This window comes from Rhinolophus sinicus, linkage group LG05 (genome assembly GCF_036562045.2).
Source record: "Rhinolophus sinicus isolate RSC01 linkage group LG05, ASM3656204v1, whole genome shotgun sequence".
Lineage (NCBI taxonomy): Eukaryota > Metazoa > Chordata > Mammalia > Chiroptera > Rhinolophidae > Rhinolophus > Rhinolophus sinicus.
The window spans coordinates 176,198,366-176,210,354 of record NC_133755.1 but is presented as its reverse complement, the minus strand read 5'-3'; the positions used below and the strand labels follow the sequence as shown (position 1 = coordinate 176,210,354).

Here is an 11,989-nt window from a genome sequence, read left to right as displayed (position 1 = left end):
CAGATGCTTTGAAGAGTTGCTGTTAGCCTAGTATAATCTTAACCACTCTAACACAGAGATTTATTCAGGTGTTTCCACTACCCACGACTTCTGCACAGAAGCAAAATCCTAAAACGCCATTCGAGGTCCTCTGACGTGCTTTCCCATCAGCGAACACCCTTTCCATGTACGTACGTGCACTTTACTACTTGTTAAATTCTTTCTTATTTCAGCTATAGTTGACATCCAATATTATTCTTAGTCTCAGGTGTATAGCGTAGTGGCTAGACGTTTATATAATTTATGCAGTGATCTGATTAGTCGAGTGCCCACCTGGCACTATACTAGTTGTTAAATTCTTAATCCTCTTCTCTCAAATCTTCTCTGACCCTCTGTTCACAGTCACTCTCTCATTTGTACTTTCCTATCTCACTGAGATAGAGGTTACTCTAGAGACACAAACAGTTGGCCTCGTGAGTTTCAAATCGCTCTGTCTTACTACCTTGGAAAAGAAGGAACTAGAACCGGCTTTTTTCTCCCTCCCTGACCAAGTCCCAGGGCTGTGCATTCAGATTAAATGAATTCAATATGGTACTTACTGGTCAGGAAGGAACAGCCAGCTTTATTATTTTGAGATTGTTGGTATATTCTTATTCCTGAAAGCCATCAGATAACATTTACAATCTACATTTCGTGCATTAATTAGCTGATAACACACCTAGGCAGAACTTGAAGATTGTTTATTCCCTTCTCCTGCCTCTGTGCAGTAATGTACTCAAACCAATCTAGCAGTCTAAGATTTTATAAATTTGCTATAAGATCCTATAAAAAATGAATTCTCGCATCTCTCAAGTCTTATAGATGTTATAGCATAAAGTTATATATATTATCGTAGTGGTCTCTACTGGCATCATTCAAGTCATAAATTCTTAACCAAATTATTTTTTGTGCTTTTTCAACTTAGTCTGGTGGTTGAAAACAAAACCCCAAAACAAAAACTCAAACAGAATAATAATTAGTAGTCACATTTCAGCCAGGAGGCTAACCAAAGAAGATATCCCAAGGTTCTCTCCATATCATATCTGAAAAGAAATAAGCCAAATTAAAAAAAAAAAGACAAAACATTTAATAGTTTTTTTTTACATGTTCAGTACAAATTGTCACTTCAAATAAACATTACAGGGCTTTTATTAATTGCCAGTCAATAAATAATTTTTGTGGCTTTCCTTTCTGATGAAATCACTTCATTATAAAACGAACGTTTTAATACATTACTTACACACATCAGTAGAATTTTATTAAGTGTCTTAAACTTCAACAACTTTAAACTTTTACAGGAATTGCTTGGGCAGATGTCCTACTGGAATTAATTTTGAAAACAGGCAAGAAGTCGGAGATTATATTATAAAAGGGAATAGAGTAATTGGAGTCATTAGAGACAATGTTGAATTGTAAAGTACTATGCTTAAAATACTCTGCAGTGAGCTGTAATGTCTTACAAAAAAGTCATGACATAAGCAAGGTCACAACAAAAAGCCCTGTGTGGGAACATCAAAGAAAACTAAAAATACAAAAACCACAGAATGAAATGCCCAGGATGGCAGCTGCTCATTGTCGAGATTATTCAACTGACTCTGCTGCTAATCCAGGAAACCTACCAACTATTAAGCATTGATTTAAAAAATAAATAAGGCAATTCCAATTTTTTTTAAGAGAATGTTGGTGTGAGAACCTTACGTATTTATCAACTCAAAATCCCGTCTATGCTGTTCACTAAGTTGGAACACCCACAATCAAATATTTGTTCAATTCTTCATGTTAAACTTCCTGTAATTTTTCTTGTGACCTGCCTCCCAAGGTCAACACAATTTTGTGCATTAATACTTACTGCAGGATCCTTAAGAGCTACTTGTGTGACAAACACCTGTCTTAATTGAAATTCTGTTCTCTGTACCATTTACTGGCTATTTGCTTTCTAGAAAAAGAAGAAACCCCCAAATTAGGCCTAGTCCCACCCCTGACATGGTCTTTCTCAGGCTCTTCTACCTGGTTGTTACATTCACCTGCTTTCAAATTCACCTCCTTTTTGGTGGGAAAAGAGGCTAGAGAAAAAAGAGCACTTAAGAAACTTCCGCTTCCATTTGCAATTGTACCTTTGGTAGCAGTGTGAATCGTAGCAAATCACTTAACTTCTCCAAGCCGATTACCCATCTTGCTTTCTTTCTCCTCTTAACTCTTTCAAGGATTATGTTGTTTGCTTGTGTTTGTTACAGAGATAAAAATGATAGAAAACACTTACTACAGAAGATGTCCTAATCACCTTGACCATCTTTTCTGACTGGTCAACTACAAGTACAAGTATTCTCTGTTTATCTCTATGGGTAACCAATATCTTTTCCTTTATCAGTTTTCAGATGAAGTAAGATAAATGTAGTAGTTTTTCGTTTTGAGTGCCAGATTTAAATAATCTGTATTTTAATAGTGGTGATGGGAAATAAATCTGAAATCCCAGAGGTCTGATCGGTAAGTGGTATCCCCCAGACAAGACGATCACTGCCGTCCTAAGCACTGGAATTGACTACAGGGTTCCCCGCTCGTTAGGGATGATGCAGGATCATTGCTATCTGATTCTATGACATGAAAGTCTCCTAAATGTGGGATGTGACACACTATGATTCTGCCAGTGAATTTCTTATTAGCAAAAATATATTTGTTCCAAGTGGACTCTAGGCCTTATAACATTTTTTATTTCTAAAATGTAAAACAGTACAGTGAGGTCTTTTTAAATGATTAACTAGGTAAGAAGTGGTGTTGGAAATGTATAGGTAAAAAATAAACCTAGTCAACATACAGATAAGCAAGCCCAGACATGCTGCCCTGGGGTTTCTTACATGTAGGACAGATGGTACTTTCCCTCCTGCAGCTGCAGCCAGGCAGACGGGGTTAAAACAAATATTCAGCCTCGTATAACAACAAGTATCAACATTATGTGCAAGAATGAGTTTTCACATTTGTGCTTTCAACAGGGATGGAATACGTGGGATAAAAAGACTCCACGAGGTTTCCTTTACTAGGGGATGGGTAGTGTGTAAAAACAGGTTTAAGTAGCACACAGGCTCAGGACTGGCCGTGGACGGGCCATGCGGGATCTGCGACAGAGCACTGGTTCTTGCGCTGGTTCAAGCTCAGGTTAAGCTAATGGTATATGCTTCAGTGCAGACACCGTGTCCCACACGATCAAGGTCGATATACACGTTCGTAAATAAACACAAGGGCTCACAGTAGGAAGGGACAGCCTAGTCGTTTCGTTGACCTATTTGCTGCTTCCAACTCTGAGCTTTTAACCTGGTGTCAGGGGGCCAGGTACGGCTCTTACTGGTCCCAACCACCTTTTGGTGCAATCCTTACTTAATGCATCAACCTCCAGGTGGTTCACCAAAAAATTATTCCAAATCGGTAAAATAACAAAATTTAAAAAAATACCACGTACACACATAAACTGAACGATGATTTAAAATTCTACAGGACAGAACTCCTTAGGCATTATCAGCTAATTCTCGTCCCCAAAAGCCACACACTGAGTCTAATGGGAGGTGTCCCACACCCATGAGGGGAAGCTCAAAATGCACAAGCCTGGAAGAAAACACATTTCGGTGGCTGAAGAATCATCTTATTGACTAGGAGACACCACCTTTGTCAAGTACACAGAGACACAAGTACAAATGTTTTTTCTGTGCCTTTACACAGACGTCTCTTTTTTGGTTGAGGCCACCGGGCTTTTCCCTGTAAAGCGCCGCCTCAGGGAAGAAGGCACGCGTTCTGCTCGAGAGCGGCTGTCGCTTTCCCACTCATGTTTTCGCCAGCGGGTCAAACGCCTGCAGCACCGTCCTCTGCTCCTGGTCACCGATTGCTACCCAGTGACCGAAGTCTTTCTGCCTGTGCGCCGGTGGTGGCTCCTGGGCAGCGGAGCCACTGACTTGCAGGGGGGCGGTGTGTGCCCTTCTGAGGTTCCGAGGCCCCGAGTCCAGGGGGTCAGAGCTCTTGGAACACCAAGCATTATTCAACAGGTTAGGATGGTGGAGAAGGTTCCAGAAGGGATCCTGAAAATCACCCAGAAGGGAGGCGGCCTCTGGTTTGGTCTCCTTGGGGCCATCAGTCTCGGGGCTCGCAGCTGACGACGCGCTAAGGAAAGCCGGTTGTGGAAACAGTGCGCCCCCATCAGGCTGGTGTGCTGGGGGACAGTCGCTGCTGCCGCAGGTGAGGCTTTGGCGGAACTGGCTGCTGGTCTGCAGAACCTGCAGGTGGAAGGCGGCAGGGGCGGACTTCTTCCTCCTGGGCGGGACCTGGGGCACAGGAGGCGGCGCCTCCAGAGGGGGCGTGGTGGCCGTGGCGGGGGCGTGGTCTGGCGCTGGCTTTCCCACGCTGGGCCTCCTCTCCGCGCCTTTCCCGGGCTGAAGGGTTCGTGGTTTGGGAACAGGACGGACTGTCATTAGAGGCGGGGTTTCAAGGCTCGTCTCCAGGGGCTCCATTGTAAAATGGAAAGGCTGTTGCCCAAATTGTTCTTCTGGTGATGTGGGCTGAGAAAAGGCATGACACAGAGTGTAAATAAGAAGCCAGCACCGGGGGAGTTGGGAATCAGAGAGCACTCAGACCATGTCAGCACGGGAGCAGAGATGGCGCTAAGCGGACATTCTAGCAAATTCGAGAATTTGAGAATGTCTGGGTTGCAGAAACGTGACGAAGTATGAAAGAGAAACACACACGTTTATCAAGTAGTCCCAGCAGGTTCAATGAAATATGAGTGGAAACTTTACAGCCAGGGCCACAGAATAATCTGAGACAGGTTTTCCTTTGTTGCCTCAGGAAATGGGGTGATGCTCTCCCTTAAGAGCAAACCTCCCCGAAACTCTGTCTTTGAGGCCGCAGCTTTGATAATTCACACAGTCCACGTGAGGCTTTAGCCACTCATGTTCCGGCACTAAGCTAATGGAAGGACTAAAGGATATACTTGCTCCTTGAATCTTTGATACTTAAATATAGAGGAACGGAAAGTTTCACAGACATTTCCCTTCCTTGGTTCTGATTAAAAACTATCACAAAGCAAACGAGCTTGGGTCCGGGAGCGGTGGATCCAGTTTAAGGATCCGCCTTTCAGTATTTCCTTTGGTTCTTTAGGAAGCAAACAGCAAACACAGTCCCTTCTCCAGCAGCCTCTGACTGCCGCTCCTGTGCAGCAGGCTGGGAACACGGATCTGGTTTTGCCTCTGGCTTTTTAGAGAAAAGACACAGCGAACACAGGGGCAAGAAGGAAAGAGGTCTGATTTGCAAGCAGGCATAGGACAATGACAGGTGCAACGAGCCAAAGCGAGCTCTGTAAGAAGGCGGGCGGCACCGAGCCACGGCTCACACTTGCACAGAGGGAAAAGCAGTGGCCATCTGTAATGACCAGCAAGGGGTTACCGAGTGTCCCGCTACTAGAACACTGATCAAACAGAAGATCCAGATGGCTCTAGAGGCGCCAGGCTTTGGGCTGCGACTGTCCTGACAAACTCATGTCTTTGAAGCAGTAAGCAAGGTGGAGAAGCTTGGGAGCGAGAGCAAAACACAATCTGCAAGAAAAGTGGCAAGAAAAGCTGTCGAACGTCCAGCACCTGAGGTCCACACCGTTCATCTAGGAACCGGTTGTTGTTCTTCTAATGCAAATAAAACCTGTCCACGGGAAACCATGTGCACATGACACAGACCACACACACACGGGAAATACTGGAACAGCCAGGATCCGGCGTCCGGCTGTGGTTTGACATGGGGACTCAACTAGGACATGTAGGACGTGTGTGACACCTCCAAGCCGTTCCTGTGGTGCTGAGAAGTTCCTGCTTTGTCTGCTCAGCTAGAGCCCGGAGGTGGCAGGGCTACGAAGGAGAAAGCATGTGCCAGGCATTTTCCTCAGAGATGGGGCTGAGTCAGAGACTCATGAATATGTAGAGACAGACTCAACGGAGATGGGAGTCTTATCGAACAAGACGTCTGAGTAACTCAGGAGTAAGAGGCTGATGCGATCAGTTCTTACCTTTCCGGTCCTCCTCAAGGTTGGCTTCTTGATGGCAGGGACCCTGGGTGCGGGCCGGCGTGGCAGGAGCGGGGCCCCCCCTGCCATGGGCTCTGGTTTGGAGGACTCTTGGTCCCTGAGGTCGGTGGCATTCAGGGCTTCCCCTGGGGCGCCTGCAACACACCAATGCACGGCTGAAGAGCATGGGACAGCTCATTGCACAGTGTAACCTTTAGGCAGTCCACACTCAGAGTAATTTACTAATGCAATGTATTTCCGTTTTTCTAAAAGACAATTTTGAGGGTTGTCAGGCCCAACCAGCTAGTTTTAACCCGTTTCTCATGCTCACTTTCTTAACAGGGATGGTGAGCTGGGTCCGTGGATGGTCCTGATGGGGGACTCGTGGGCCCTGACATCACATGCGAAGTTTCATGTGCAGGTGTGTTTCTCAGGGGACATGATCCAAAACCCCTCACTTTCTCAGCAGGGCCCATAAGCAAGGAAAGGTTAAGTTGCGACCCCAGGTGATTTCAGACCTCAAGTCTCTCCTAACTTCCACATCATCTACAGAATATTTTTCTTTCTTGTTTTATTCCTTTATGTTAAATTTATCGGGGTGACATTGGTTAGTAAAATTATATAGGTTTCAAGTTTCTATAATACATCATGTATATATTGCATTGTGTGTTCAACACCCAGAGTCAGTTCTCCTTCTATCACCATATGTTTGACCCCCTTTTCCCTCTTCTACCCCCCCCCGCCCCCGCCGCCGCCCTTTGGTAACCACTAAACTGTTGTCTGTGTCTATGAGTTTTTGTTTCTTTGTTTGTTTCTTCATTTGTTGCTTTTAGTTTTATATTCCATGTGAGTGAATTTTTTTTAAAAATTGCAAAACAATTCACATACCATAAAATATACCCTTTTAAAGAATACAGTTCGTGGTTTTTAGTGTATTCACAAGGTTCTGCAATCATCACCACTAATTCCAGAACCACTTCGCCACCGCCAATAGAAAGCCCATACATACCCACAGCAGTCACTCCCGTTCCCTTCTCTCTCCAGCTCTTAGAAACCACTACAACTTTCTGTAGATTTGCCTATTCTTGATATTTCATATTTATATGGCCTTTTGTGTTTTGCTTCTTTCACTTAGCATACTATTTTCAAGATTCACCTATGATATAGCATGGGTTAGTACTTCATTCTTTTTTATGGCTGAATTAATATTCCGTTATATGGTTTCACCACATTTTATCCATTCATCAGTTGATGATTATTTGAGTTGTTACATACAATTGCAGTTATTTTTTTTAAATAAAAAATACTTTCAAATAAAGAAGAAACCACTTGCAACAGTGTTATCCTACAATAGTGTTTTGTATCCTCTTAAATGTGATTTGAAAATTCCAAATAAGTTAAATATCCTGACTAAAAACAAATCAGGCGATTGTAATTACATATGAGTATAACTATTTAGCTGGCATAATCTCCCCTCTCCAAAATAAAAACAAAAAACAAAAATGTTAATCACCAGTGGTTTTGAGTGTATAGGGAGACTCCAAGGTAAAGTATGATTAATGTGGGTTAAGCGAAGTAACAGTAATAAAAATTAACGGGCAGTGTGGCAGAGAAGACATCCTTCTCTGCCTGACAGTAAAGAATCTGCAGTTGCTGGTGATTTAAAAAGTAGATTCTGTGCCTCACACGGGGACGTGTACCTAACTCTTTCTGCAGCACAAAGAGTTAGTGCCTGGAGCATTTACCTTTTCTAAACTTCATTTCTGTTTAATTCAGTGTCTCCCTTAAGTGCTGTTTAATAATCCTGGGATTATTTTTATATACTTACTGAATTTTAAATATATAATTTTAAATGGACAATAAATCTCAGTGGTGGAATTTTAAAGATGTTGCTACAGGGTACTTTCATTTAATATACTACATTCAGGAAAAAAAAAGTTATTTTCTCTTCTAGGCCCCTTTTAGTAGGGAGATGAAAGGAAATGGTTTTTCTCTTCCAGGGAGAGAGCCCAGGGAACACCTACCTCCTCCGGCTTCCAGGAGACATCGGATGGCTGCTTCTGCCTCCTGAGCGTTGGTAGTTTTGATCTGCTTGACATTGTAAGGTTTACTTATCCCGGTCCTAGCTTTGGGCTTGAGGACAGAATGAGGAAGAGGAGTGTGTTAACAAGGTAGGCTCACGGCCCGCCGCCCTGTATGTGAGCCTTACAGAGCTCCGCCAGGCGGTGATCGAAACAAACTCCTACCTAACCCGCATCCCTCACGCCTCCTTTTCTCCCGGGAGCACCTGCACACCAAGAAGAGGAACGCAATACTATTTAAAGCTGACGAGCTTCATCTCCCGAACTGGGTGGCTACAGGATTTTGCAGTGTGGACAAACCATCCTCTAACTTTATTTCAATAACCACGCCACAGCCAGAAAGCCCAGGGCCCAGCTGTTATTAAAACACCTTCCAGACATATGCTTCTGCCTCTTTGCCTTTCTGCCTCTCTTCACCCAAACCTCTGGTCGACTTTGATGACCCGCCTTGGTCCTGTAAACCTCGGACATCTAGTCAACCCCCTTCTCCTGCCGTGAACGCATGAGCCTCTGGCCCAGCTCTCCGCACCCTTCCAGGAGGCTTCAGCTTCCACCCAGCACCCCGACTTCTCCTCCCTCCCCCCTCACCTACCGCCTTTAGCAGCTCACTGCCATCCTCCGGAACTCTTCACCTCCAAAGCCCCAGTGACTGTTACTATTACTAGGATCCCGACTGCATTATTGAGGCCCATCAGCTCTCTTTTCAGCCTCTTCTCTCAGCTGACTTTATACCAGAATGATCACCATTTTTCAAGAAAACTGATCTGAATTTGTTTTCCCTTCTACCAAGCATTGCTGTACACACCAAGGTCAAAGCCAGGCATTGGACGAGAGAAGCAGGTATGTCTGGAAACCAATAATCGCACCATGTAGGGACACTTGGATTTTGCATCAAACGTGATCTCTCTCTAATACCCTGCTTGATCATTTCAAAGCCCAGAAAGGACTAAGTTATGGGGTTCGGGGATGACCTGGTGGACAGGTGGAGGGTTAAAGAGATAGAAAGTCACTGAAAAGAGGTGATCCTGCGTGATCTCAGGGGCTGAGGATGAACCACGGGGCCAACCCCTCAGGTTGGAAATGCCGTCCGTTTTGCTTTGAGCTGAATACAGAACTCACCGCTTCCTGAGGGGCTCCTGGCAGAAGCTTTGCTGTCTGCAAGACTGAGTACTGCCCGTGGGTCCCAGAGGAGATGGACACATCCGAGGCTGACTTTTTCACCATCAAACCAGCTGCAAAAACCAACAAGGGTGGAGTCTCAGTCTGAGTGATGTCACTGGCTGCTGCGAGGCAAGTTCCCAGCCAGCTGAGAGCAAGGAGGGCTAGAGGCCTGACGTCGTTAGGACATTCACAGAGGCACAACTGAATGTTTCAGATTCTCTAACTGCTTGTGCCTTAAAGTAGGTTCTCTGGAGAAGCAGGATTTGAATGCAATTTTTTTTTTTTTCCCAAGGAGGGCACAGCTCACAGTGAGTGGCCCAGGCAGGGATGGAACCGGCAGCCTTGGCGTTGTCAGCAGCACGCTCTAACCAACTGAGCTAACCGGCCACCCCTGAATGTAAATTTTAATCTAACATCCTGGGAGTTTCAAATCTGATATCAAAGTCCATTCATTTTTAAGTGGTTTAAAACCCACTCCTGTTACTAGGACCAAATTTTTTAAATGAGTTGTTGCCAAAATCTAAAAAATACCCTGAAGCAGGAGAATAATCTATGTTAAATTATACTTGCAGCTATCAACAAATCACGTTCTAGAATATTTAATGATACAGACATTAAACACAAATGACCAAACAAAATGGATACCAATTTTGTAAAAAAGAATAAAAAAAATAAATATAAATTCCCTGTAGATATAGATCTATATAATTGGAGAAAGGCTGCAAGTTTTTTGATGAACAGCTCTCATCTCTAGGTAGTCAAGTGAAATAAAAAATTTTATTCTTCTTTATATTTATCTACATTTGTAATTTTTCCACCATAATATATGACACACCACTTAACATTTTTTATTTATATTTTATTTTCTGAGTATCAACTCAGAAAAGTAAAAAAAAATATGCTTAAAATAATCCTTGCCATCGATGACTGTCGTGATGTGAGCCAAGATAAACCTGATCCTGAAAGTAAATCGTTTGGAAAATCTCTCTGCCTAATTGTCACATTTTGGGGATTGTCGGGGAGAAGTGAACAGCAGAGGCAACTAGAAACTGCTCAGAAGCAAGTCACAACTTTATTGTCAGGCTATCAAAGCAAGACTGATGGGCAAAGCATTGGTTTTAGAGGAGCCAGGAATAGAAAGCACTCTCCTATGAGAGCCCGGCTGGGAAGAGCTTGTCCTCAGGTTCCAGGAATGCCAGGGGCGGGCAGGCCTGGGCTCCCAGGCCAGAAGACGCCTGGTTAGACCAGGTGTGGGTCGCCTTGCACGTCAGGCCACCTGGGCTCACTCGGTAGAGAGCAAAGAGAGAAGATTCCGAGAGATGCTGTGAGGTAGGCGAGGAAGGAGCTTTGAAAAAGTGCCTTGCCTGCCTTGGCTGGCACCCAATTTTCCATTTTCTAAGGTGTCGAAAAGAAAGCAGCTTAAAGCAAACCACAGCTACAGAAGGACCAACAACAACTTTATAAAGGGATCACTTAATTTGCCACGAGAAACAGCTGTACCTCTGATATCAGACACGTCGCGAATTTAAGATAAAAAGGAGCCCAAGGAGGCCAAAAGCACGGTGGGGACTCGAAGGCGAGGCAGCAGGTGATTTAGAGCCATTGGTTCAGTAGCAGGAAATGTGCAATTATTCCCAGCAGGCGTGTGAGCCCAAAGCAGCAAAGTCTTACTTGGAGGGGGGGGTCTCTGCGGTGGGTGCGGTGGCCGAGGCCTATTGGGAACCGACAGAGACCTGCTTGGAGAACGGTGACGGAAGTCCCCAAGCGCTTGCAGCTCCTGCTTTAACTCCACCACGTCGGCGTCATCTGGAGGACACGGCGGGACGTGAATGAGGTGAGTCGGGTCAGGCTCAGGTGTGCAGAGCCACCTGTGGCAGGAGGAGCTCCTGCAGGACAGCGGAACTGTCCCCCTTTCTGCTGGCACGGGAGGGAGGGATGGAGGACACTCCGTGCCTGCTCAGAACATTCAGTGAACCCTGGCCAAGTTTTCTTGTCCAGATACGAGACACTAACCCAATTGAAAGTGTGGGCGAGTTTCCTTCTGAAACAATCGGCAAGACATCCACACAGAGCAGACAGCTGAAAGCCAGAGCCCCTCATTTTCCTGTCCTCTGTCTAAAACGGGACAACTGTTTTGGAAGCTGAGACTATTCTGCCGCCCAGCGGCAAGCTCCTGGTATGGATGTCCCTAAGAACTCATCAAGTCCCAAACCCTGGAGCCCAGTGCCAGCTACGTCACAAGTGTCCGCCACCCTCACCTGTCCTGTCACGTCCTTCTCCGGTAAGAGCACATGAGGAGGGGACTGCTTCTGTCTGATTACCTGTACATTTATTACATAGAAAGTCATGAATATGTGAGTCTTTCTTCTCTCCCACACGACAACACAGCCTGGTTCATTTCGTTTTGGCTCAGACACCCCATCCCTTCAATCCACAGCTCCTCCGCCCCAACACATGAGGTTGCTCTAGGGGAAGCAGGTTCTCCTTCTAAGGGAAATGCCTGAACCCCGTAGGGGGAATACAGCTCCTCGATGCCCCCCAGGTGGCCAGGCAGCCCGCTGCTCTATTTTTCTTTCAAAGAGGCACCTGCTCTCCGTCTGCCTGAGCAATGGCCGCCCCTGGAGAAAAGGGCCCCCCTTGTCTAAAGAGCACATCCACACAGCCAGTCCCACTCCAGCAGGAGCCCTCTGCATGTGCAGTG

General features: G+C 45.2%; 1 protein-coding gene across 5 annotated transcripts in view; it reads right to left on the bottom strand.

Moving 5' to 3' along the window:
- Positions 1-1,081: 1,081 nt before the first annotated feature.
- SYNJ2 (synaptojanin 2) overlaps positions 1,082-11,989 on the bottom strand; it is a 94,121-nt gene continuing 83,213 nt past the window's right edge. For 3 of the 5 annotated variants that reach the window (XM_019749347.2, XM_074333750.1, XM_019749342.2), the window contains 5 exons: positions 10,960-11,094; positions 9,247-9,359; positions 8,071-8,179; positions 6,050-6,201; positions 1,082-4,556 (listed from right to left, as the gene is read on the bottom strand). In XM_019749347.2, the coding sequence (XP_019604906.2) occupies positions 3,828-4,556; positions 6,050-6,201; positions 8,071-8,179; positions 9,247-9,359; positions 10,960-11,094 (1,238 nt within the window). In that variant the 3' untranslated portion in view covers positions 1,082-3,827. Of the gene's footprint in view, positions 4,557-5,439; positions 5,589-6,049; positions 6,202-8,070; positions 8,180-9,246; positions 9,360-10,959; positions 11,095-11,989 lie in introns of all 5 variants that reach the window. The other 2 variants (XM_019749359.2, XM_019749353.2) reach the window with 2 other exon arrangements.